At 44.3% G+C, this 23,161-nt stretch overlaps 1 protein-coding gene across 1 annotated transcript; it reads right to left on the minus strand.

Annotated features, from left to right (window-relative positions):
* Positions 1 to 6,017: 6,017 nt before the first annotated feature.
* DCT (dopachrome tautomerase) lies at positions 6,018 to 22,828 on the minus strand. Its single transcript, XM_010152514.1, is given in 9 exon segments — positions 6,018 to 6,199; positions 7,883 to 8,084; positions 9,523 to 9,583; positions 9,585 to 9,644; positions 9,751 to 9,930; positions 11,553 to 11,719; positions 12,841 to 12,941; positions 14,150 to 14,449; positions 22,528 to 22,828. Coding segments are annotated over 9 exon segments (1,554 nt in total).
* Between the last annotated feature and the right edge of the window lie 333 nt (positions 22,829 to 23,161).

The following is a 23,161-nucleotide window of genomic DNA, read 5'->3' on the forward strand; positions in this document are numbered from 1 at the left end:
GGTGTGGCTGGTTCAGCCTGGAGAAGAGAAGGCTCGGGGGAGACCTTATAGCCCCTTCCAGTACCTGAAGGGGCTACAAGGAAGCTGGGGGGGACTTTTTACAAGGGCCTGTAGTGACAGGATGAGGCTTAATGGGTTTACATTGAAAACACGGAGATTTAGATTGGATATCAGAAAGAAATTCTTCACAGAGAGGGTGGTGAAGCACTGGAACAGGTTGCACAGAGAAGCTGTGGATGCCCCATCCCTGGAAGTGTTCAAGGCCAGGCTGGATGAGGCTTTGAGCAACCTGGTCTAGTGGAAGGTGTCCCTGCCCATGGCAGGGGGGTTGGAACTAGATGATCCTTAAGGTCCCTTCCAGCCTAAACCCTTCTATAATTTTGTGGTAGGACACAGCAGTATGAAAGAAAGTGTGAGAATTGGTTGTCAAAACCTGAGCTGGAGTTTGAAGGTCTTCAGTTAAAATGAAAGAAAAGCCCAATGAAGAAGGCTTAATAAGCACTTCAGGCCCTATCTGAAATTGGTGACAGCCAGCCCAAAAGAAGCCAGTCATCAGCCTTATTCTTGACAATAACAGCTTCTGAGCATTTAACGTGTTCAGTAGCTTAACTCAAGCAGAGGAGGCAACTGTGAAATGGTTGCAGATATTGGAGCAATAACATAAAAATGAAGCTGCTGAAAGATGTTTTCAAGCAAAAGCACCAAAAACAAAAAAAAGAAGCCAATGAAAACTCAGGAGACCTTCTTCTAAGGCAGAATTAAAAAAATGTGTTGAGATGTGATGGATCAAACACTCAGAGTTGGATGGCCGGGAAACGGGCCTGGAAGCAGCTTGCGTAGCAGAAATGAAATCTCCAAGTGAAGGAAGAAGCAACAGAGGACTTTGTGGCCACAACACTGAACATTTAAGCACCTGTCTCCCAGGCATCAGTCCACTTAATGCAATTTGCCCTATCCAAAACAGACACCCAAGATCTCTACCACATGACCAAAGGAAACCAGTAATGGCAGGAGACCCACCACAGGCAGAACCACAGTGCTGAAAGAAGGAGCTCTGTAATGTAGTCTGTGAGAAAGCCTGAGGGCAGAGATAAGGGCTGAAAGGACTTCATCTGAGCTGGAAATTAGGGGACTGCATCCTTTATTCAGGCACTTGGAAGTGTTGCCAAGGGCAATGCTTGGAGTCAGCCCATGAGTTCCTTCCATCCTGCCTACTGAAGTTGCTCCAGGGTTCATGGGTTTGTCAACAGGCCAGAGACAGCAAGGCAGTAAAAGGAAGAGAAACAAACAGGGAGGGATTATCTGCTGTGGAAAAGACCTGACCACTTGGTATGTTCATGTTTCTCACACTCCTCATCACATTTACTAGCTTAGTTGCTATCTGTGAATCCCGTCTGCCCAGGCACAAAGGTGGCCTCAGGACCCTTTGAAGGGGAAATACATGGAGGCAGTAACATCACCTTGAGTGCAGACAGGATCAGCAAAGATCAAGACAGGCAAACTGAACCAGACCTGCAGACACTGCCCTTAGTTGCATACCTGGAGCCGTATTGATAGGTGGGTGGTCATATTTTGTTCTCATGTTTCTTCCTTGGAGGGCCCCTTGCTATTATTAGACCATGATTTTGGATCTATAAAATGCAATGGCTTATACATTTGCTTGATCTGAAACCCACTGCAGAGGTAACTTTTGATGTCAGTGGTTTTTCAGCCTTTAGGAGAGGAGGTAGATGCCCCCCCGCAAGAAGAAAGGGCTGCTGTGTAAGAAGATGGACAGCAGTGGTACCATTTCTTCTGCCCACCCAGATCTTGGAAAGCCTAGGTTTGACAAAGAGCTCTAGGATAATGAATGTTTGCTGTGTCTCAGCTGCAGGGGCACTGAAGTAGAGCAGGATCACAGATGCAGTCTTGTTCATAACCTGACTTTCTCCAGGCCACTGTGTGCAGGGCACTTAACTGGCTGCCTGCACTGCATAAAGGGCCAAAGGAGGTACTTTAGGAAACCGAGGTTCCTTCCTGGTTGCCATCAGCCTACACACCTGGTTCTGAAACTGTGCACCTTCAGTACTAAATTTAACTGATATTCTTTGAATCTGCTTCTCTTCTTTCCCCTTTCTTCCCATCACAAGCACAGGCAAACCACCTATGTCCCAAACACAGTGTGAAGAAAGCAGTTAAGATAAGCAGAAGGTCAGTAATGGCATTGAAACTTCCAATTTAACAATAATAGTCATGAGATGTGGTGGTTTTACATTGCTGCTTTCCAAAATCAGAGGCAGAATCGGAACAGGTTCCTTTTCACGCATCCAGCTAAACAGCCAGCAATGAGATTCAGTTTAATTCAGAAAACAGGTTCTCACTAATTCCTTCAGAGAATTTTCATGACAACCATTTGCACAGAGGCACAGGCCATGACTGAGAGATGATGTGGCTGCCGCTAGTTCACTATACAGTCAAAAAATTAAGCACCTGACCCACTGGATGACTCAGAAAGAAGAATTAGCTGCCCACAGATCCAGTACAGCTAATTGAGAGAGCAATTAACTAGTGACTAGAGAGAATTAAACTCCTCAGAAAGATAAACCACACAAAAACCCTGCACACAGAGCTGGAAGCTGCATGGGTCTAGCTAATCAAAAGGCTGAGAAAGGCATGTATTTGAGCACTTTTACCTCTCTGGAGCTTAAACATCTCATTTGCAGCTGCACGTTACATGCCTCTGTGTGATTCAGACCCTTTGTCAGAAGAAAGCACCAATTCAGCAAAAAAAATGAGGGCTGCGGGGGGACAATGTATGGTGGTGAATACACCCATCTCTGCTTGAAGTCACCGGGAGTGCACCTTCCATCTGCCAGCAAATCATCTTTAGTAAAAAGCGACCAGAGATGCATGTGCTGGTCCCTCATCCTTCCTCCCTGGGCTGGGCTGGGTGACTTCTCAGTTATGAATGTGAGAGGAAAATGTGGTGGGCATATGTGGTCTATGGTCACCAGTGACCCTTGTCCCGGGTGAGCACAGCCCTCCCCGTCCCCATTTTGGTGCCGGCACTAAGCCCAACACTGCCAGCAGTGTGAAGGCAGGGCATCCCGACTCCATGCCCCCACCCCACACTGACTCCAGGAACTAAAGTCACGCTTTGCACTGATTTGTAGGACCAAAATCCCAGTGTCCTGGCTCTGTGGAGGCTGGGAATGGTGTGGTGTATGCATTGTTGCCCTCACCTTAGGAGTCTGTGGGAGTCTTTGCCTCCAGTTATTGGACAGAAGAATCCCTTTTTATCTTACCCTGGCAGTAATAACTTCAGCAAAATTTATGCAACACATAGATTGCAGTTATTTACTAACACCTGCATAAACTGGCATCAAAAAATGCCTTTTCAGTGGTTTGGAATGAGTGGAACATTAAAACCTGTAAAACCAACCTTTACAACCAGACTCATTGCAGGATTTCCTCCAACAGTTTTGCAGTGTATCTATGTCCAACTTTCTTCCTTTTTAATCATTTCATGTAAAGTTTACCTGTACTTCTTCCCTTCTCCAAGGACACAACTTTCCTTGGTTGCTAGACCAAGACTACTTTTTAAAAAGGGAGAAAACCAGCTTTTTGGTGTCACCCTGTAATTTTCCAGGAGGCCACGAGAGGGCAGGTTGTGTTCTCTGTACAGCTTGTTTCAGCCACATTTCATACAAACAACTAAGACCAGCCTTAGTTTCAAAGCCCTAATTATTTAACTAGGGCCCAGCAAGTGGAAAGAGTAACGCACTGATCTTTGACTCTAGCATTTTTTTAATGTGCATAGTATCAATCTAATGCCTTCATTGCTTTTCTCCTGGAAAGGAAAACACATTTCTACTCAATTTACGAGTGAGAACTGAGTAAATCTCCATTGTTTTACCCACCTGCTTTTAGGCAAAATCAGTTCTAACAAGTTAGCTCTTGTGCTACATTTTTTACATTTCTCCCCTGTCTCTCCTTCGTCTACCCCACTCCCACTGTTGCTTGTCCATAACGAGGGTAGCTTGCAAAGCAAACACTTGGCACAGCAGTATCCAAACCCTCAAGGTGATGAAGTAGTTAGGCATACACTATATCCTGTGGGCCCAAGGAAAAATCAGATTCACCCTTGGAAGTAGCAGCCTTTTCCTAAACTTTGGCGTTCACATCACACAAAGGACAAAAAGGTGTCAATCTCCATCCAACAGCAGGAAATGGTGCGTGTGAAGACTTGTAGTGCTGGAAAGTGGCTGGCATCTCCCACTTGAGAAGGGCATGTGGAGACCTCGGACCTAGCTACAAGCTGACACCAATCAGGGTCCAACTGATGTGACACATGCCCAAGCCAAGTCTGTCTGGGGACCTCAGCTGATGTCCTCAACACCAAGTAACACTGGCCCCTGCATGGTAAAAAACCCTGAAACAACAACCTGCACTGGGAGCTGGGCTGAACAGCTGTACAAAAAGTGCTCCAAACCATTGACATCTTGAGCATGAGCCAGGAGCAAGTGTGGTGAGACCCCCCAAAGGCACCACAGAACAGCAGGAACAGCAGGAGGCCATTGTCCACCTGATGCAGTGAGGACTACCTGAGCACATGGTGAGCAAATCATAACTTTTCTCTGCTCTACAAAGCCCACATTTTATAGAATCATGGAATCATGGAATGGTTTGGGTTGGAAGGGACTTTCAAGATCACCTAGTTCCAACGCCCCTGCCATGGGCAGGGACACCTTCCACTAGACCAGGTTGCTCAGAGCCTCATCCAGCCTGGTCTTGAACACTTCCAGGGATGGGGCATCCACAGCTTCTCTGGGCAACCTGTTCCAGTGCCTCACCATTTTAGAGGTAAGTTTTTGAGTTACACATATTCAAAGCTAAGTATATGTGAAGAGCTACTGCGATCTTTCTAGTCCACACAGCTAGTATTGAGCAGGCCTAGAAGAAATATCAGAAAGCATTACTAACTGGAATTTTTTATTCAAGGCTACAAAGGCAGAGTTTTTCTAAGACACGAAACATTACAAAATGCAAAATCTGAGCACTCCATTGATGTGACATAGGCACCAAATCTGACACTATCTATTCAGGACTTCATTTGCTGTATAAAAACAATAAAATATGGTCCAAATCTATGTCTAAATAAAGAAGTATATATGGAACATATAAAAGAATGTTTAAGATGGAATGTAGGGAGTGCCACATGCAAACCTCATCCCCTACCTGCAGACCTGGGTAATGAAAGCTATCTCAGTCCTGAGCCCTGGGTCGCAGACTTCAGAAATTTAGGTCTAAATTCATGAAATGGTGCAACAGAGTCAAAATACAGAAGGACAATCAACATTTTCAACTTCTGTCACAGGTTCCTAGCACAGAAGTAAAACACAAGTTTATATGTAGCTGTCAGGGAACTCCTGCTCTTAAATTTCAGGAGAACTTTAGTTTGGAGGTTTACCTACTGCTAATATCAGTTTGATTGGAAATAACATATGGAAATGATCATGCTTCTGATATAAACTGTAACCAGGGGGTTCCTATTGTATTATGTCAAACAGCATGAAACTTTTTGAACCTTAAAAAAAGACTATGTTATTCAGAACATTTATTGATAACTGTAAAATAATATGTTATTCAAATAGATACGTAGAGCTAATAACTTTCAGCACATCTGTGAGCTGCTAAGTGAAAACAAAAACACACTGAGGTGAAAAATTATCTTGGTTATTCAAATTGGTTTTCTTCTACTGAGTATTCTCAGCTGTCTTGATCTAAATCTATAGACGATGACTTACAAGTGTCACACACTCCAAATAAGGTTTGATAATGGGGGGAGGCTGGCCTGTCTTGGGCCTGACACATCGGTACCCAGAGACTTCATATATTACAATTCACAAGATAGCGGGAAAACCTGAATGAGGACAACATAGTCAGCTGCCGAAGGAGTGTGTGATAAATTCTCAGCTAAGATCATAATAAGGCAATCAAGGTCACTTCCTACAAAAATAAGCAAAGAAACAAGGCCATTAGGCCTCTTCCATGTACTTTTTGGGGCTGAAGCTCACATTCATTAGTGGTTCAAAACCTCTCCTTTGCCTTCGGTGCTGGAAAAGTACAAGCAGGAGAACGAGTGTGGCCAGAGCTGTAAGTGCTCCTCCAATTGTGGATCCAACCATGACAGCCCACGCCTGGGTTTCTTCGAGTGAACCTGGAAATATGAAATGTCTGAAGTGAGGGCAGCCCATAATTTCATTTCTCAAATCACATGGAAGAAAGAAAATATCCCACAGCCTGGAAATTATGAATACTTGTGCGGCTTAGAGACCCACTGGCCACAGGGGAAGCTGGTAATGCGCCGTGTAACCAACACACATTCCAGAGCCAGAGATGTTTCCTGCCAGACAAGTCTACAGCTGAATCTAAACTTCAGCCTTTCCTACAAATTAAAGTGTTGGGAATGGGAAAGATTAACAGTAACAAGACAAAAAGACCATTCTCCTAACTAATTTGGCCAAAATTGTGAATGATTTAGGCAATTCTTTCTGTAATGACATTTCAGCATAGCTGTTTCCAAGTTATTTTGGTCAACAGAAAACCATCAAATTTTCCTAGAGAACACAAAGCAGCCTATTGTCAAACTTTTAACTGAAAATACTACTTAGTGCAGTTCTCCTGACGGGCTCCAGATCGCATCCTCTGATTTTGAACCACTTCTGGGGAACCACTGTCTTCTAAGATAATGTTGCCCTTTCTTATAATAACCCTGCACCACCTGGCTAAATAACTTTATTTTGTTAACTTTGTTTTCATTTATGCTCTCAGAAGCAACAACTGACTGATGTCCTCTTCTGAAAAAATGCTATTTATACCAAGTTGGCAATAATTACATTTGACTAAATATTCACCAAAAACTCTCAAAAAGGTTTAAAGTATTTAAAAGGTATTTGGACATATGGGCTGAAATTCAGATGGCTCAAGGAGATGTCACACTGACTATAAAAGTGACTCCAAGTTGTGTGTCCCAATCTGCAGTCTCTGTCAACAGAAGAGTTGAGGGCAATCATTTTCTGGCCACATAGGTTAGATAAGCACCTGCTGCCTCTCAAAGGAATACTGAGGTGGAGAAAGAAACCACTCAGGTTTAATCTTTGTCAAAGCAGCTGAAGCATGGGTTTCATGCATTTCTTACACTTGTGCCTTTTACAAATATTTGTAACTCGTGTTGTGAATTTTGGATATTGTGCATAAATATTTTGTTTTCTTGTTTTTTTTCTTTATCTGACTTGTGTCAAAGGTGATTTCAGATGAATATACAAACCCTAAGGCACATCACCTGTATGGGCATGAAAAATCTTTGAAACTGAGGGTTTATAAGACAAAACACCCAGGTACATCTTTTCAGGGTATCCAAAGATTAATGGAGTTCTTCTCTAACACAATTCATGGTACAGTATCATTCAAGTCCCTGTGCAAAACAAGTGTTTTCTAATGACTGGCGTTAGCCAGATGAGCTCCCTGGCAGAGTGTCTGACCTCTGACAGGTTCAAGGATCCTGTAACAGGCATAAACAGTGCTGGGAGCAGGAGCCAAAATCAAACACTCCTCAGCTCCAAAGAAGCATCAGCATCATTCAATTTGATGCATTTTGCAGCAGAGCAAACTGTGTGCACACCTGTAGTTGCCACATGGTGAGCTTACATGGTGAGTTGTAACTCACCAGCTTACATGGTGAGTTGTAACTACCTGCACTACAATATGGGATTGCTAGTGAGCAGGTAAATAGACCCACAGGTTTTGTGGAAAGTGCCTTATTTTCCATAGCCCATGTCATTGAGGACGTGACCTGTCTCATCTCTTGGCCTGGAGCAGCCTCCGCAACTCTGAGACATACCTGGCAGGTCAATGGCGTAGGTGTAGCCGAGCTGCTCCGCGGTTCGGACGAGCTCATCGTTGGTCACAGGAGGGAAAAAAGGCACCATGTTATACAGTCTGTTGTGGCCGATGGGGGCCAGCTCCTCAGGCCAGGCGTTGTTAGGGGGCTTAAAACGCTTCAGCCATTCCTCAAAGATGGCATCAGTAAAGGAGTGAAGAACCTGCAAATCGAGGCATGGGCACACAGATTTATTAAGCTCTGTCAGAACTCAACAGCATTTAGAACACTCTCACCTAAGGTGGCAGCAGCTTTCAAAAGAGAGAGAAGAGGGTAATCTAATTTAGGTTGGATTTACAGAGTGGGAAACCAGGAAAGCTCATGAGACTGGATTAAATTGATCTCCTGTGTGGCACATTTTGCTGTACACGTCCTTGTAAGCTTTTTTCCAGATAGTTTAATATCAGCTGGCATTGAGCAGGCAGGTACGTCCTCTCAGGTGAGGGCCCACTGAGCTCATTCAGGTGAATGTACCTCTCAAATGTATAGTAATCCCTCTCAGCTCTGAGCAGGTATGGAAAACTGGGGGGAAATTTGATTCCTTCATGCTCATTTTAGAGCATGCCACCAACTCCACAGCTCCAGGTGGAGTTCAAATTCATGGAATTCAAAATCCATGAATTTGATCAGATCTTGCCTAGTGAGTTTATAGATCTATAAAACACTAATATGGGCAAGCTGTTTCAGACAAATGTTACAAATGTCTGGGGCAATTCAAATTAATTTTTGATGTACACATGTTTTTTTTTAATTATAACCATGGAAAAAACTGAGAAAATATCCTATAGAAAATAATCTTGAATATAAAATTACAGCATAATGAAATGAAGATTTTGTGGTGTAAGAAAAAAATTAATGCAGGAATTCAAGAAGTATTAAGCAAATAAGCTGGAGAACAACTACATAAGTATTTGGATTGATTTCTCAAAAAAAAAATTGCAAACTTAAAGGTAAGAAATAAATTATTTGTATTAGATTTTCTCTATATAATCACCGTGGCTTAATTTAACAAAGAGGAAAATAAATTGGCATTTATTAGGATAAATAAGAATTTATTAAGAGAGAAAGAGGTATAATCAGAGTCAACTGTTGGCTTTTTATTTGCACATAGCTGTTTGTGCTGCTCATTACACTGTACCAATGCACGAGTGAAATCACGTTATTTCTATTTCCCAAGAGATCCTGAAATGAGATGCGCTTCCTGTTAGCCTGTGAATTTTGAAACAAAGAAACAAACTTCTCTAGTCTACTGCTGTAAAATAACCAGCCCTGCTTTCAGTTTATCTTGTTGCTGTAAAATTGTCTGGTATAGGCCACTAGATAACACCTAATGAAAGAATTCAGCACAAAGTGTCTTGGAATAGCAGTTCTTCTCCCTTGAAACTTATTTTATATTTTACAAATCACCCTGAGATTTCCTCCCTCTTCATCTGACCGTTATGCAGAGGTGGTGGTGTTCAAGAAAATATAAAAGATTTCTCGTTTTCTATTTAAAGGACTTATTTTTTGGGAATTCACTTTACTTCTGTTCTGCACGTCTGGTGAGGAAGCTGCCTTTGAGCCACTGCCACTGCCATTCATGCTGGGTAAAAATGACATACCACAAAGATGGGATCATTGGCAGCCGCGTGAGGGAGAACGCTGGTCCCGTTCAGGAAAGAAAAGGCTCAGCATTGGCGAGTTAAGGGCTCCACCTGGTTTATCAAAGCCCTCCAGCGCATTCCTGTGGATGGGTAAAAGCAGCATCAAGTAACCATGTTTTGCTGACAAATGTGCACGTAAAGAAAACCCATGACCCAGCCAGCACTGGAAGGAGCCTAAGGACAAACCTGAAACTGAAACTAGAATTGCGGAAAAAGGGGGGTCTGTCAAATTCTTGCAGGGAAAGGCACCTCCGGACATCCTCTGCGGTGGGCAGCTGCTCACTGGAGCCCTCAGGCAGCCTCCGCCGCAGTGGCCCTTCATCACTCCCGTTGCACAGCGTGACCAGGCGGTTGTAGTCATCCAAGCTGAGCGTGAAACAAAAAGAGACACAAGTCAGAAGAAGATGATTACTTGTTGGCTTTTTCTCCCATAGTATAGAAGAGTCTTCAGCTATATGTGTGCAGACACCTCCTGGGCATCTCAGTTCACCTCCTGTGGCCGGGGAGCTGAATTTATTGCAGGACCACAACTGTGACGTAGCTTTCTGTGGCTCTACATCTCCTGTGAACCATCAGTCGTTTGGACCTAGAGTTACCAGGTTCATTGTCCACAGAGAGAGGATGCTTTAGAAAAGACAAGCACAACACCCTTCAAGCCTTCTCCCTCCCAAGAGCTTTGGAAGAACAGGTTTTGCCAGACAATCTAAATCTAAAACAGTCTTTCGCATTGACAAACTCAGTCTTGAGTAAGGACTAGTCTTAGAATTCTTAAAAAAAAAAAAAAAAGAAAGAAAAAAGGGAAGTCCCACTGTGGGGTGGGCTGAGAAAATGCAAGGAATGACAGCAAGCAGGATTTCACTTTCCATCCCTCATCCCCTTTAGAAAAAAATCAACTGTAATTCATTGCACCCTCTTTTTCAGGGCCTGGCTGGAGGACATCCTGCTGTTGCAGGGGTTGCCCACTAGCAATGGGGAGCAAGTCTTTTATATCAAGGAGAGAAAGAGGGAAGGAGGAGAAGAAAAACAGTGTAACACTTGTGAAAAAAATCTGTGCTATTCAGTATGAAATAAAATGGCATTTTCAGATACTCCTGAGGTAAACAAAAGCCCTTCTCTGTTAAACCTTGGCAAGGCAAAAGTTTAGTCACTTCAGTTTTCAAGAAAAAACAATGCCCTATATATCTTGGAGAAAAAGCAGGGGCAAGATTTAAAGCCAACTGGTGCCTAAAGCTAGAATTTCAAGTAGCTCTTCAGGTACCCAGAGAAAGAGACTTTTCTGAAAAGGCCTGAGCTTGCAGTACCTCCGTCTGACCGACTGCACGCTGCCCCAGAGTTGACAGAAGAATGGTATGTGGGTGTTGTAACCAGCAGCATCTGGTCGTAGCAGCCCAGGCCTGCATGTGGATCCCTTGTCAAAGCCCTGCTCTCACCCAAATCAGTGTATGTCTACAGAGAGCTGGCAGCAAGCTCCTGGCTGTCGCTGTGTGTGTTTCCATGTGAAATCTCAGCCATTTCAAAGTCAGCCCCCAAACTGCGTTAAATATATCAGGGCTAAGGTCTCACCCAATGCAAGGGAACGGATTTTTCAGCCTATCTCTAGCTTCCCATATGCCAAAAAAAGTTTTCTGTTTCTGCTGCCAGAATCAGTTGGGTGTTGGTTGCAGAGAACCGACACGCAGGCATCTCCTCTTTAGCAAGATACTTGCCAATGTGCAAACTCTTCTGACTTTTGGCAGCCTCAAATTGGCTGAATCGACTAAAATCCTGTACCAAAAGAATCCTCTTTAAAAAATATACTTCCATAATACCAGGAGGGACGTTTACACAGCACCATCTACACACAAACCAACCGTGATTCCCAGTTTTAAAAGAGACATCTTGGCTCTTTTCCTGCCCCCTGCTCACCCTGAGAGAGCAGCCCGCACTGTCAATACTGAATGAAAGCTGGGTTTGGTCGGGATGCAAGCTTGGCCTGGATATTCTCATACCTGTTACAAACTATTTGCCACCGGGAGAACCTGGAGCTCAGGCTGATCAGCCCTGGGTCATCCGGCCGCGATGTTCCAAAGAGCTGGTCCGTGCAGATATCGCACTCGTTTCTGCCCGTGGCGAAGTTCCAGTAGGGCAGCGCGAAGGAATCATTGCCTGTCAGTCGCTGCAATGGACAGAAACATGTTAGCAGGGAATCACCTTCAAAGGAGAGGGAAAGAAAGGGACTCCTGCAAGTTGTTTCATCAGGTATTCACTGGATATTTCACTGGATATTCTGCTTTTCATTCCATATTTCAACTACGTACACTTCACAGTGCTGTTTGGGTTGGAAGGGACCTTAAATATCATCTAGTTCCACTCTTTTGTTCCAACTCTTTTCAAAGATTGGGGCATTAAGCCAGTCCTAGCATAGCCTTAGTCACTGGTTACCCTACTGTTGCCCTGCACTTCTTTTGGCCACGTTAGGCTGTCTGCCAACTCAGAGACCAGGCTGGAGAGCAGGAGCAGAGATGAATTGAGCCTTAAGGAACTAGGAGGCTTCTTGAGTGATGTAAGTGGGTAATGGGTAAAATTTTGCATGTGGTTTGCTTTCGCTCCAGAAAGGCTAGCCCTGGGGAAGAATCTGAACTTGCTTTAATAGAGGAATACAGTGCATTTGCTTGTGCTTGCTTGTTAGATACGATTTCACGCAAGCAAGATCCTGCAGCTATTTGGATACCAACCATTTTCATTAGAGACCTGCGAGGCTGAAATACAGTAACATTGCCAATGTAGAAGTAATGCAAATGGAAATGAGTCAATGCTTCAGCAACTGACTGTCAGGCACGTTAACATATATTTCTTTGAAAGATGTACTGCTAAATATACGCCTGTATTAAACGTATAGCGTGGCACATTTAAGGGGGTAATACTTAAGAGTTGCTTTCATTAGGAGGGTATCTTCAATATCTGCAGTCTATATCTGCTACCAAGTTTTATGTGTAGGTGTTGCTTTGATTTTATAAATAAATACTGTTAATTCACATCTGTCCTCTGTAGTGGAGATGAAGAAAAAAAAATCTCCGTGACAACCTTCACATGATTGTTCACAGCGAGAAACAGTTCAATCCTCTGTATTTTGAAAGCACTAATTTCACTTTAAACAAAAAAGGATCAATGAGCAAACACTCCTGGGAGTCGTGTACAAATCTGTCCTAGGAAATAGCTTACCCTTGGCTGGCTCAACAAAGTCACACAGCAAAAGAGGGGAGCTGCACGAGGAAAGGGAAAGGCTGTTCAGCTAACCTGCAGGTCTCTCTCCAGCAACAGCAAATGGTACCTATGCCAAGTAACAAAGGCAGGTCCTTGATGGGAGAAATCGATACCTGCGAAAGGGCGGCCAGGTCCTGCAAAGGGAAGATAAAATAAGCACTTAGGCAACAAATGAGGCTCGAGAGAAAGAGAGCACCTTCTGCTATTGCAAGGAGTGGAGTTAAACAAAACCCTGCAGCTCTGCACCTTTGCAAAAAACGCACACATCAGAAGCTACAACACTTATATGGGACAAGTGAAACAAACTCCTCTGGATGTTGGTTTCAGTGCTTCTCAAAACGACACATTCCCCCAAAAGTTGGACACCATGAAGATTTCTTAAGACTTCAGCGGATTTTTGTTTTAAGAAGCAGTCTTCCTGTCTAAAATCTTAGCTCCTTGTTAATATGTACCATACTATCTCACTCTCTTGCTCAGTGACAGGACTTACATCGTGTATTGATCAAGAGAACCTCAGCATTTTCCATAACCTGCCAACAGTAATTCGACACGCTTTTTGCCAATTTTCTTCAAATGGTGCTGTTTATTTCTTGCATTTTGCTCTTGTTATTGCACTTGAGATCTAAGATGCTCAAAAGCTAGGGGCTTCAAGCCACATATGGATTTATTTATCACCGCAGCAAGCTTCAACCCACATACAAATTTATTTATCAGCCATACTGCTGTCTTCTCTTGCAAGAGCTGGGCTTTGCAAAGTGGGGCTGTCGTAAGTACTTCTGTTTAGAAGAGCTATGAGAACTAGGAATCCTGATTTGGGGTAAAGCATGGGGTTAGATAACCCAAACCTCTAACCTGGTTTGGTTTTAAAAGCTGGCTGTGGTTAGTCGGGCAAATCCCATCCTTTGTGACTTGCTAAAGGCCTTCACAGCTGCAGAGCCACTTTCTCACTGCTCCTGCTTCTACCTTGTCCTGCGGACTAGGAACATTTTTTTGAAGTGAACCTCTGCCTGACTCCACTTGGGTTCACTCAACGGTGGAGCCTGAGAACTGCTGCCCTGTCAGACGGAAGACGCACCGGGAGTGCGGCCGGTGTGCTCCAGCCACCCCTGGGCGTTCGGTCGCAGGAATGAGACTGCAGCAGGGCTGAAGCAGACCTCCTGCAGCTGGAGGTGGCCACCAGCTCCTCTGCACTGACTGTTTCACCCCACAGACCTGCTCCTACTGAGGCTCACTGCTCGCTGAAGTAACGCAGCTGTGTTAACCATACTTACCTCTGCTCAGCAATGATACTTTTCACCCTTTCCTTTCCCTGCTGAGCCCCTTGGATGAGAAAAGCACTAACCTAATAGTGTGTCTCTGACTGAGTAGTAATGAAGCCAAACAAAGTAGTTATAAATACTACAGTTGGCAATTTGTGGTTCCTCTCCGGAGGGGCCAAGCAGACTTCTCCAGTGCTGAGTTGAAATTACATAGTCTGGGTGAACGGTTGTCTTTGCACGGTCCAGAGCCTCAAAGAACTGCTCTCTCTCCTCTGCCGTCAGGGAGTGGACATCCTTCCTGACAACTGGTGGCTTCCTCACGTTGCAGTCGGGGCCAGTCCAGCCAAACTTGCAGTCACCACAGTTGTAGCCGGCAAAGTTTCCTGAATCAAGAGGGAAAGACTGTCATGACATTATGAATCAGAGAACACTAACAGTGAAATGCAGAAGAATTAAGAATTAGGTCTCTTTTTTCCCCAGACATGCCAGTTCCTGGAAGGGGCAGCAGCTGAGCAGACTGGCAGCTTTGCCAATTGCCTAAGTAGGAGGATGGCTCACTTCCCAGAGCCACGGCAGGGCCAAGAATCGCACTCAGTTGGGGAGGTGAAGTGCTGGGTAAGGGGCTCAATGCCCCAAGGTGCTCAGCAAAGCCCTCGGGCACGTGAGGAATCTCATCGAGCGGAGGGCTGAGCACTTGAGGTTAAGCATGTGGTGAATTGCTTTGCTTGATTGGGTCTCAAGTACTACCGGACTTCCAGGATCAAACCCAAAAAAGGGTTGGCTCACGTGGATCCTTAAGCAAAAATCCCTAAACAAAAGAGTTCTCTTAAGGACAAAACTTAGGAAAAACTAATGTCCATTAACAGTGTATCTGGGACTCAACACAATCCAGGACAAGCACCAGGGGTGCTGCAGGTCACGCTTTGAGCATTATTAAACGGTGCTGCAGAGCGTGAGAAACACTGCTGTACCGTCGTTCCCTCCTGGCATCATTCCTAAGGCAAGTAATCGGGTCCCCAGTAGGGAACTAGCTCAGCCCCTCTGATGTGGTGGAAGAGCCCACCTTCTAGTGGAAAGTGTCCCTGCCCATGGCAGGGAGGTTGGAACTAAATGATCTTTAAGGTCCCTTCCAACCCAAACTGGTCCATGATTCTATGATTCTATGAAAGCAGAGCTTGCTTTAGGAATGGCCGTTCGCCCACTGCGGCAGACTGCCAGTAGCAGCAGAAAGGCTCCACTGGAGCTTGCTTGGCCATTGCTGGAGGAGATGGGTAAGGACTGACCCTGCAGCCAGCACCTGCCTTCTGCCCGCATGCAGGCTGGCTGCTGGCCTAGCAGCCATGAAGGACAGTGGGCATTACTGCCAGGGGAAGGAGGGAGCGAAGGGGCAACTGGGGCTCCTCTGGGATCTCCCCTCAGTTCTCAAACATCTGCACTGAGATTCCCTAAACATCCTCCCTCCCTCTTTCCAACCCTACGTACATGTCCACTCTACAACAACCATCCCAATCATCTTCCAAAATGCCACAAAATGTCACTGTTCCCTGTACATATTGGCACTGCTAGACCGAGGACAGGCTTTGGGCTAACATGAAGATAAGGAAGAGGCTTATGAAGTGTTCCTGGATGGGCAGATATCCCTAGTCAGTGGGGTTGAGTCTATGAGCAGAACAACTAAAGTAAGATTTCAGATTGTCAGGGGCTACAGGGCTTATTACCAATTTCAAAGACCCCCAAGGTTACAAGGGCAGTTACCAAGAAGGCTCTGTAGCTTATGGCTAGCTCTAGGATAAGACCTGCTGAGCTCTAAGCATTTCTGACAGACTCCTGTGAGACCTACCAAGAGGACATAAGGCTCACCGTGGGTTTGGAGAGCTTATGGTTACTGCAGGAGCTCTGAGATCTATGGGTTTACATCTTATCATGAAGCTTAAGACCAGTGTTAAGGTTAGGGATCACAAGGGTGAAGACTTCAACTAGGTTTTGGAATGTCACAGCCCGATGGCATATCATGAGGACAACTTCCAGGTGTATGGCTTAAATTTCCTCCCTATGCAGGCAGGAGCAGCTGGGCTCTGCTGCCAAGTTCCAGCTAGGACAGAAGGCACCCAAAGCCAAGGGTCTGCATTGGTTTAGGAGGGTGAAGGCTTTGCCAGAAAAAGCAAGTAGTTTATGGCTTTATGAAAGAAAGAAGAGTTCATGGATATGTTATTATGAGAAAGGCAGAGATTAAGATGGGAGAAGCAGCATGGAAAGATCATTTTATCACGATATCCCGAGAGGCCCATCAGAAGAACACAATTGCTGTTGTGATTTTGGTGTACTCCACTGTCTGTATACGTTCTCACTCTTGACAACTCAGAGTAACTGTTAGGGCCCACCACATCCTCCAGCCTGAACTGACCGTATGACAAATGTCAGGAATATCTTTCAATGTTGTCATATTAGGCCATGTATATTGCACAAATTTCAGTACATGGACCATGAACCTCTGGAAAGCACCTGTTGTTCCTTTACACCCAAAGGTACAATTCAATCCTTTTTAAGAGAAGGAGGGTGAAGCAGGAGCTGGCCATGAAAAGATCTGGCAACAATCTTTCTTTGAAATTGTCAGTCATATTCCAGTAATTCAAATGACCCATCTACTCACAGCGTTGGATAAGCATCACATTCAGATATAGCACTAACAGACCCAAAGTTAGTGCAGGACCAAGTTTGTCCTATCAGGTCTTGGTACCAGAACAAGACTCCACCAGTCACTTGTTGAGGCTTTTATGGTGCTTATTCCCCTCTCTCAGCAAGGACCCTTTGAATCTATGCAGCTCTTGATGCCAGAGATCATTTTATCGGACAATATCCATATTTCAGGTATGCTCTATGTGCCTCTTCAGGCTATGAAAAGATATTTGCATAAAGAAATTATGATTCATCTTCATGGGAAAAAAAAGCTTTTCTCCACCTGTATGGCATCTGGAGCCAGATGGACCAATGACTCCTCACCTGTTTCCCTTGGGCGGCTGCTAATTATATCCAATTGATGCTCTGCAGGATTTTCTCCCTTAACCGCCTAATCTATGAAGCAATCCAAGGGGTCCATTCTTCTTCCATCACTTCACCAGACATTTCTCAATAGGACATGAGGTTTTACTGAGCAAGAAGGAGGACTGCAGGGAGGAAGAGGCTGGCAAACAGGAGGAGCCCATTTCCAGACAAAGTGGCATTTCACACTGCAGTATTTCTGCTGATTGCGTTGAACGTTTTTGTAATGTCCTCAGGTCTATTTGGCAATGTTCTCTTTTCAGAAATGAATACAACAACAACACTTCATGAAATCACAAGTTGCTTTTTGTCACTTTCTTTCCACAGACTCCAGACATCACAGGACTGTCGCTATACAGCAGCTGAAATGGCGAGAAGCTGATGAAGGTCTGTGGGATTTCCCACATTGCGATGACTGCAGTACTCAGACCCAGGTTTTTTATGTCCCACCCAAACCACTTTTTCAGCATTTGTTTCTAAAGAACTCTACCAGTCCACTGGTCTGGAAATGATGCATTGCTGTTTTCAGAGAGTTCATTTACCTCCTTGCGGATTTCCCACAATAGCAGTGCAAAATGTATGCTCCAGTTTCTTACAACGTAACTTCAATGTCTGCTAAGCTGGTGATGGCAGAATGCAATGGTACAACTCTAGGAGAGCAGGAAAAGTGATCTCATATCACCAGGATATAGACATTTTTCAGTAGGGCAGTGAGAAACTTTCAAGATCCTTTTGAACACAGGGACCATAGAGACATGCAAGGATTCATGCCTTAGCATTTCTTTGCCTTCAGTCACTATCACATAGCAGCTCCGTACTACCTCTCTAAGGCTATGCCAGGGACAACAGAGATCGTTCTCACCTCTTGTGGTTCCTAGAGAATATAGTGTGGGAGGTCATTCTGACACACAGACCGGAGATCATGCCATGGATGGGGTCCCTGCTTGTTCCACTGCTTTCAAGAATGACCATTGTACTGCTGCTGGGCAAAAAAAAAAAGTCATCTGGGGTGTCCTCCCCACTAACCCTTTTGTCTGGAGATGGGTTCACATGCTTCAGGAGCTGTCATCTTCCATGCCTAATCTCACCACCATTAATGGTGTACTTTCCCAGTCAAGTTGGGTGAATCTGGCTGTTTCTGTAGGCACAATGGCCATTCTGCTTCTCCCAGTGGGTCAGTCCTTGGGCATGACACTGAGAAAAAGACTCTGCTTACGACACGACATTTGGTATGTGTTAATGCACATCCCTGGTGTATGCTGACACCAGCTGTCACATACCACTCTAGCTGCTTCTCAACCCCAGTGATTGCCTGAGTCACAGCATGTGGTTGGCCTTCAGACACTGACCGTAACACAAATTAATAACTCCATCAACTCGGTGTCTTTTCTTCAGCAAAAAGGAACTCACCCAACACTTACCATCTTCTGTCCTGTTTTATTGTACCAAGATGAAATCTGAGCTGCTGGCATGCCTCTTCCTTCCTCAGAGACCAGCTTAACACACACCATTTATTAGATGGGTTTTTAGCCGTTGCATTAAAACAGGAGTTACATCAGCTTTGAAACACCAGCACACTGCAGTATTCCAAGGGTAGGATCAGGATCACTACAGTTAGCTCTTCTGTCTCTTCGAGCTCTTCATTTGGACATACAGTTAGGCTGTAGGATGTGGAAGTTCTGTACCTAGCACAGGCTTTAACAGGGTCATCCAGGTGTGGTTATAAATTAGTATTGTCCCACAGCCACATTGCTGTACAATAAGTAAATGAAGTGTACTTTATAACTACTTCAGAAACTCATTTTTACATAATGGGAGGGCCATCATATGAGCTGCATGGCTTAACTGCAATTTGCTTACAGCTAAATAATAGAATTGAAACCTGGCCCCAGCGTGATTATATATTGCATGGAAATGTGAAAAGATTTAAATACTTCTTTTTCCTCAAACACTACCATGTTAAAAATAGGGTAATGTTCAGCACATGTCCACATGTCAACCTTAGAAACTGGCAGAAAAAAAAAAAAAAAGGAATGATAGTTATGTTTAACTCCTCAGTGAACCCGAAGTACGTCATTATTTAATCACTATCACAATCTGTACTAGCAACCACATGACTGACTGTAGTGTTTCTTTCACAATAATCTTCTGTACTCAGTTTTTAAGATGCTGTACCAGATCTGTATCCCTTTAGTACAATCTTATCCTTTAGAACTCAAAATAACATTTAGTTCATAAATCTTCTAAAACAGTATTCTCCTAAACTAAACTATCCTACTGAAATACTGCTTTGTCATGTAATCAGCTACAAGTGTCAGTTTTCAGAGTTAGACTACTGTATCCAACGTTTTGTCTAATTCAGCCTTATTGAAAAACAGATGACCGTATTCCCCTTCACATAGTACAGCACACTGCCATCAGTTTAAGAATTTGTATAAATTGAATTAATAATAGGTGCACCCAAACCAATTGCAGAACACATACAATGAATTCCAAATGGTAATTAGGCAGGAATTAAAAACTCTTTGCTACCTCCCACCTACCTTCGTGCCATAACCACATCTTTTTTCTAGAGATACTATCCTTGCTGCCACCAACATACTGAGTGAAACATAGCATCCTGACAACAGACTTAATAATAATTCTCTTTTTGACCATGGCTCGTTGCACAAAAAGTGGGTAGTAAAGCAGGATCTTTCTGCACTAATCTTATTCTGTTATATTTGTCCCCAGCTAAAGAAAGACTAGTGTGTATTATCTTGTAAAGTCTTGAAATGGAAAATGAGGGGTCTGAGTGTGTGTAATTTTACTTAGAAATTTTGCATTTATTTGGGAAAATATGCAAAAATAATCTGACCCTACAATAACCACTTGTCAATATTTGTTTGTGTGTGTGATTTTCTTCTTTTTTTTTTCCCCCTAGAAATATTCATCACCCAGACACAGATGGTTATGATTTTAGGACATTTTTCCTCAGTGAACAGCTACAACAAATGGTCAGATTTTCAGAGTTCCTTTTGTCCTTAGCTATTAAATCTCCAGCAGAAAACTCGAATGGATTAATTTACTGTGGGAACACCAGAATCTTTGCTTTGAAAAATCCTGGGCCCTGTTCCTTACAGCTCCTCCTGATTTCCTACTGCACAGCCATCAGCTGTATGACACATTAAAGTGGCTCTGTCTAACCAATATAATCAGGTACATGGCAGCTGGAGTTTCTGTAGCTTACCACTTACACCATGTCTAAACTATAAACTAAATAGTGCCAAGATGTCACTGGAACATAACTGTTTATACTGTTAAAACACTAGAAAGAGCTTTGGCACGGGCTGGAGTTTGCACAAGCCAGGAACCATTTCAAATAGGCAATTTGCACATAACATTCATTTGGAAAATAAGATGCCTTAATAGCAGAGATATGCACTGTTCCATGTCCCTTTGAATGAGCAGGTTTAATTTATGTTACCTGCTATAGGTACCACAGCCCTAGATGCCTAATGAAGACCACACATCACACCACTTAAAACTCTGGCGTGCAGACAGCCAAACAGTGTATAAAACAGAGTAAAAGAACACAACAAAATACTAATAGACACAGACACACAATCACTTGTAAAAGCATCAGGTCTAATTCAAATCCCACAGTTGTGAACTGCTTAGCATTCTCCTAGAAATGCCATTGCAACCAACATCAAGTTGACCACAGCAGAGCAGAGCCCAGGAAACCTTGCTGAAAATCACCTTTAAGGATGCCTGACACCTTAATGTTTTATCACTGGTATATTTGGTTAACAAATACTGCAAGAAGAATATAAGTGAAATAAAAATGCAGCGAGATAAACCATATTTAATGAATCAAGGAGAGCGGACAACTCAGCAGAATTAAGGCAGAATGGAAGAATGCTACCTTCTGGTCACTTAACTTGGGACCCAGCCCTGCAAATATCAAATACCAGTGCTTACCTCTGCTTGGACAAGCAAATTGATGTCTGCCTAGGCAGACCATGTGTGTCTACACTGCTCTTCAATTTACTCCCAGGTTTTGATGCCCTAACTACTTAGGCTGCATAAATATCAGTGTATTCCCATGTGCTTCAGAGCGATTCTGACTCAGGGTATGTGCCTATACATGATACCTGACTTCAGTTTCAGAGGTATATAAGAACCTTTAAAATATTTAAAAAAAAAAAAATCCAATTTTTTTTTAAGTGTCTGGAAAAGTACTTCCACACAAGCATTTGAAATCCAGTCCAAGGAAGAGATAAAAACCGATTTATACTCTGAAGTCTGTTGTTATTATTTTGTGGAGCTTGAGTAAGGCCATGCATCTACGTAAATAATCTGCCACTACCTCTCTGCTTTCAGTTGATAACAGCATCTCAAAACTTAACCTCGTGGGCTGAAATTTTATGCAGTGCTTCCTTCTCAGATTGGTCTGGGCTTTTTTGATAGTGAGAGCCAAGGCATATTCTAGACCAAACAGTTCAGCTAGTTCCAAGAATCGGCTTGAAGGAAAACAGGCTATTCTTCCCATGCTAGAAAATTCAATTTTGTTTCCAAGAAGAAATCCCAGAAATTTGAAACCTGCCTAGAAGGTGCCTTCGGTGCTTGAGATGTGCCTTTTGCCTGATTCCTGGTGCCATCTCCTGCCAGCCCTGCAATGCAGTCTGGGCTGAGGTTGTGTTTCCTGCACATTTTAACCCTCATTCAGCCAGGGCTGCTGCTGAAAAAGAGTCTGTTCCCTTATCCTGCCCTGAGCTCACCTTCCTATTCCCTCCCTGCTGCCAGTACTAGTGAACTGGTCTTGTTAAAACCTAATCCCTTTGACCCCGTTAGCCTTGAAGCACATCTCCTCCTTGATCCCTTTCACTTCCAGCATGTGAATGCAAAGGCCCATGTAAAGTCACAGTGGGATGGGGGAGGAAAAGGACAGGATAGCCTCCTCAGTGGTTATAAGGACCCATTTCAGATCTGAGTTGCAGACTTAGTTAACAACCTGGGAAACACCTTGACCTGACATCCACACATTTTTGGCACACCAGGGTATATCATGCTGCACAGTACTACTCCAAGAGGATCGATGGACACTAATCCAGGTTCACTGCACCATGAGCAGCGGTGACAGAGGTTTGAACACAGCACTGAAATGTCCAAAACCCTGTGGAGAAAGGTAATGGGTGGCTACAGGGGCAACTCCAGGGGCACAGAGGAAAACCAAAAAGTGTGCATGAGAAAAAACAGCTTTTCAACTGCATTGCTCTGGAAAAGTGCAGATAGTATCATGAACATGACAGTATTTTTAGGAAACCGATAATATTTGAAGCCTTCTTGACATTTTACGCCGCCAGGGATGTTTCTGGCCTTCAGAGCAAGGTTAGCAGACCCAGCCATCCCCATCCCCTCACCCCAGCACCCCTCTCACCTGTGCACCAACAGCTCTGGTTGAAGAACTTGAGGGGCCACCTTTCCCGGTCATCTACGTTTCGAAGAGTGTAGGGGCCACTCCAGGGCTGAGTGTCCGCCTGCACACCCTGACACCATCCCCTGCCCTCCAGGGACCCACAGACGTTGCCTGGATCCGTCCCCAAGGCCGGGCAGCAACGCTTCAAGTGAAGGGCATCCACTGTCATGCAGGCGCGGGGGAACTGTGCCTGTGCCCCAGGGGGACCGCAGCAGCTCAGGTAGCCCAGCCCGGCCCAGAAGAGCCACCTCAGGGTGCCCATGATGGCTGGCTGCAGTCTCTGCCTCTCCACTGGACCTGAGTGAGCGGAGCAGGGAGATCTCCGCTGTGGGACAACCTGGCCTCACCACAGCTCCATGCCCCAGCCAACCAGGATAATCCCTCTCACTGCAGAGGATGCTGGTGTTGGGTGTTTGTTTAATCCCTGTCCCTAATTGCCTTGAATGCGGTTCAAAAGGCAGGTGCTTTGGCTCTGCAGTGCCTGCCCAGCAGCCACGGCTTTGAGCAGGGTTTATATAGAGGTTGGGAGAAGCTCTCATTAGAGGGATTAGCACAGCACAAATCCTCGTGTTTTGCACATGACATCAAGGGCAGA

Source organism: Eurypyga helias, unplaced genomic scaffold, assembly GCF_000690775.1.
Source record: "Eurypyga helias isolate BGI_N326 unplaced genomic scaffold, ASM69077v1 scaffold22815, whole genome shotgun sequence".
Classification (NCBI taxonomy): domain Eukaryota; kingdom Metazoa; phylum Chordata; class Aves; order Eurypygiformes; family Eurypygidae; genus Eurypyga; species Eurypyga helias.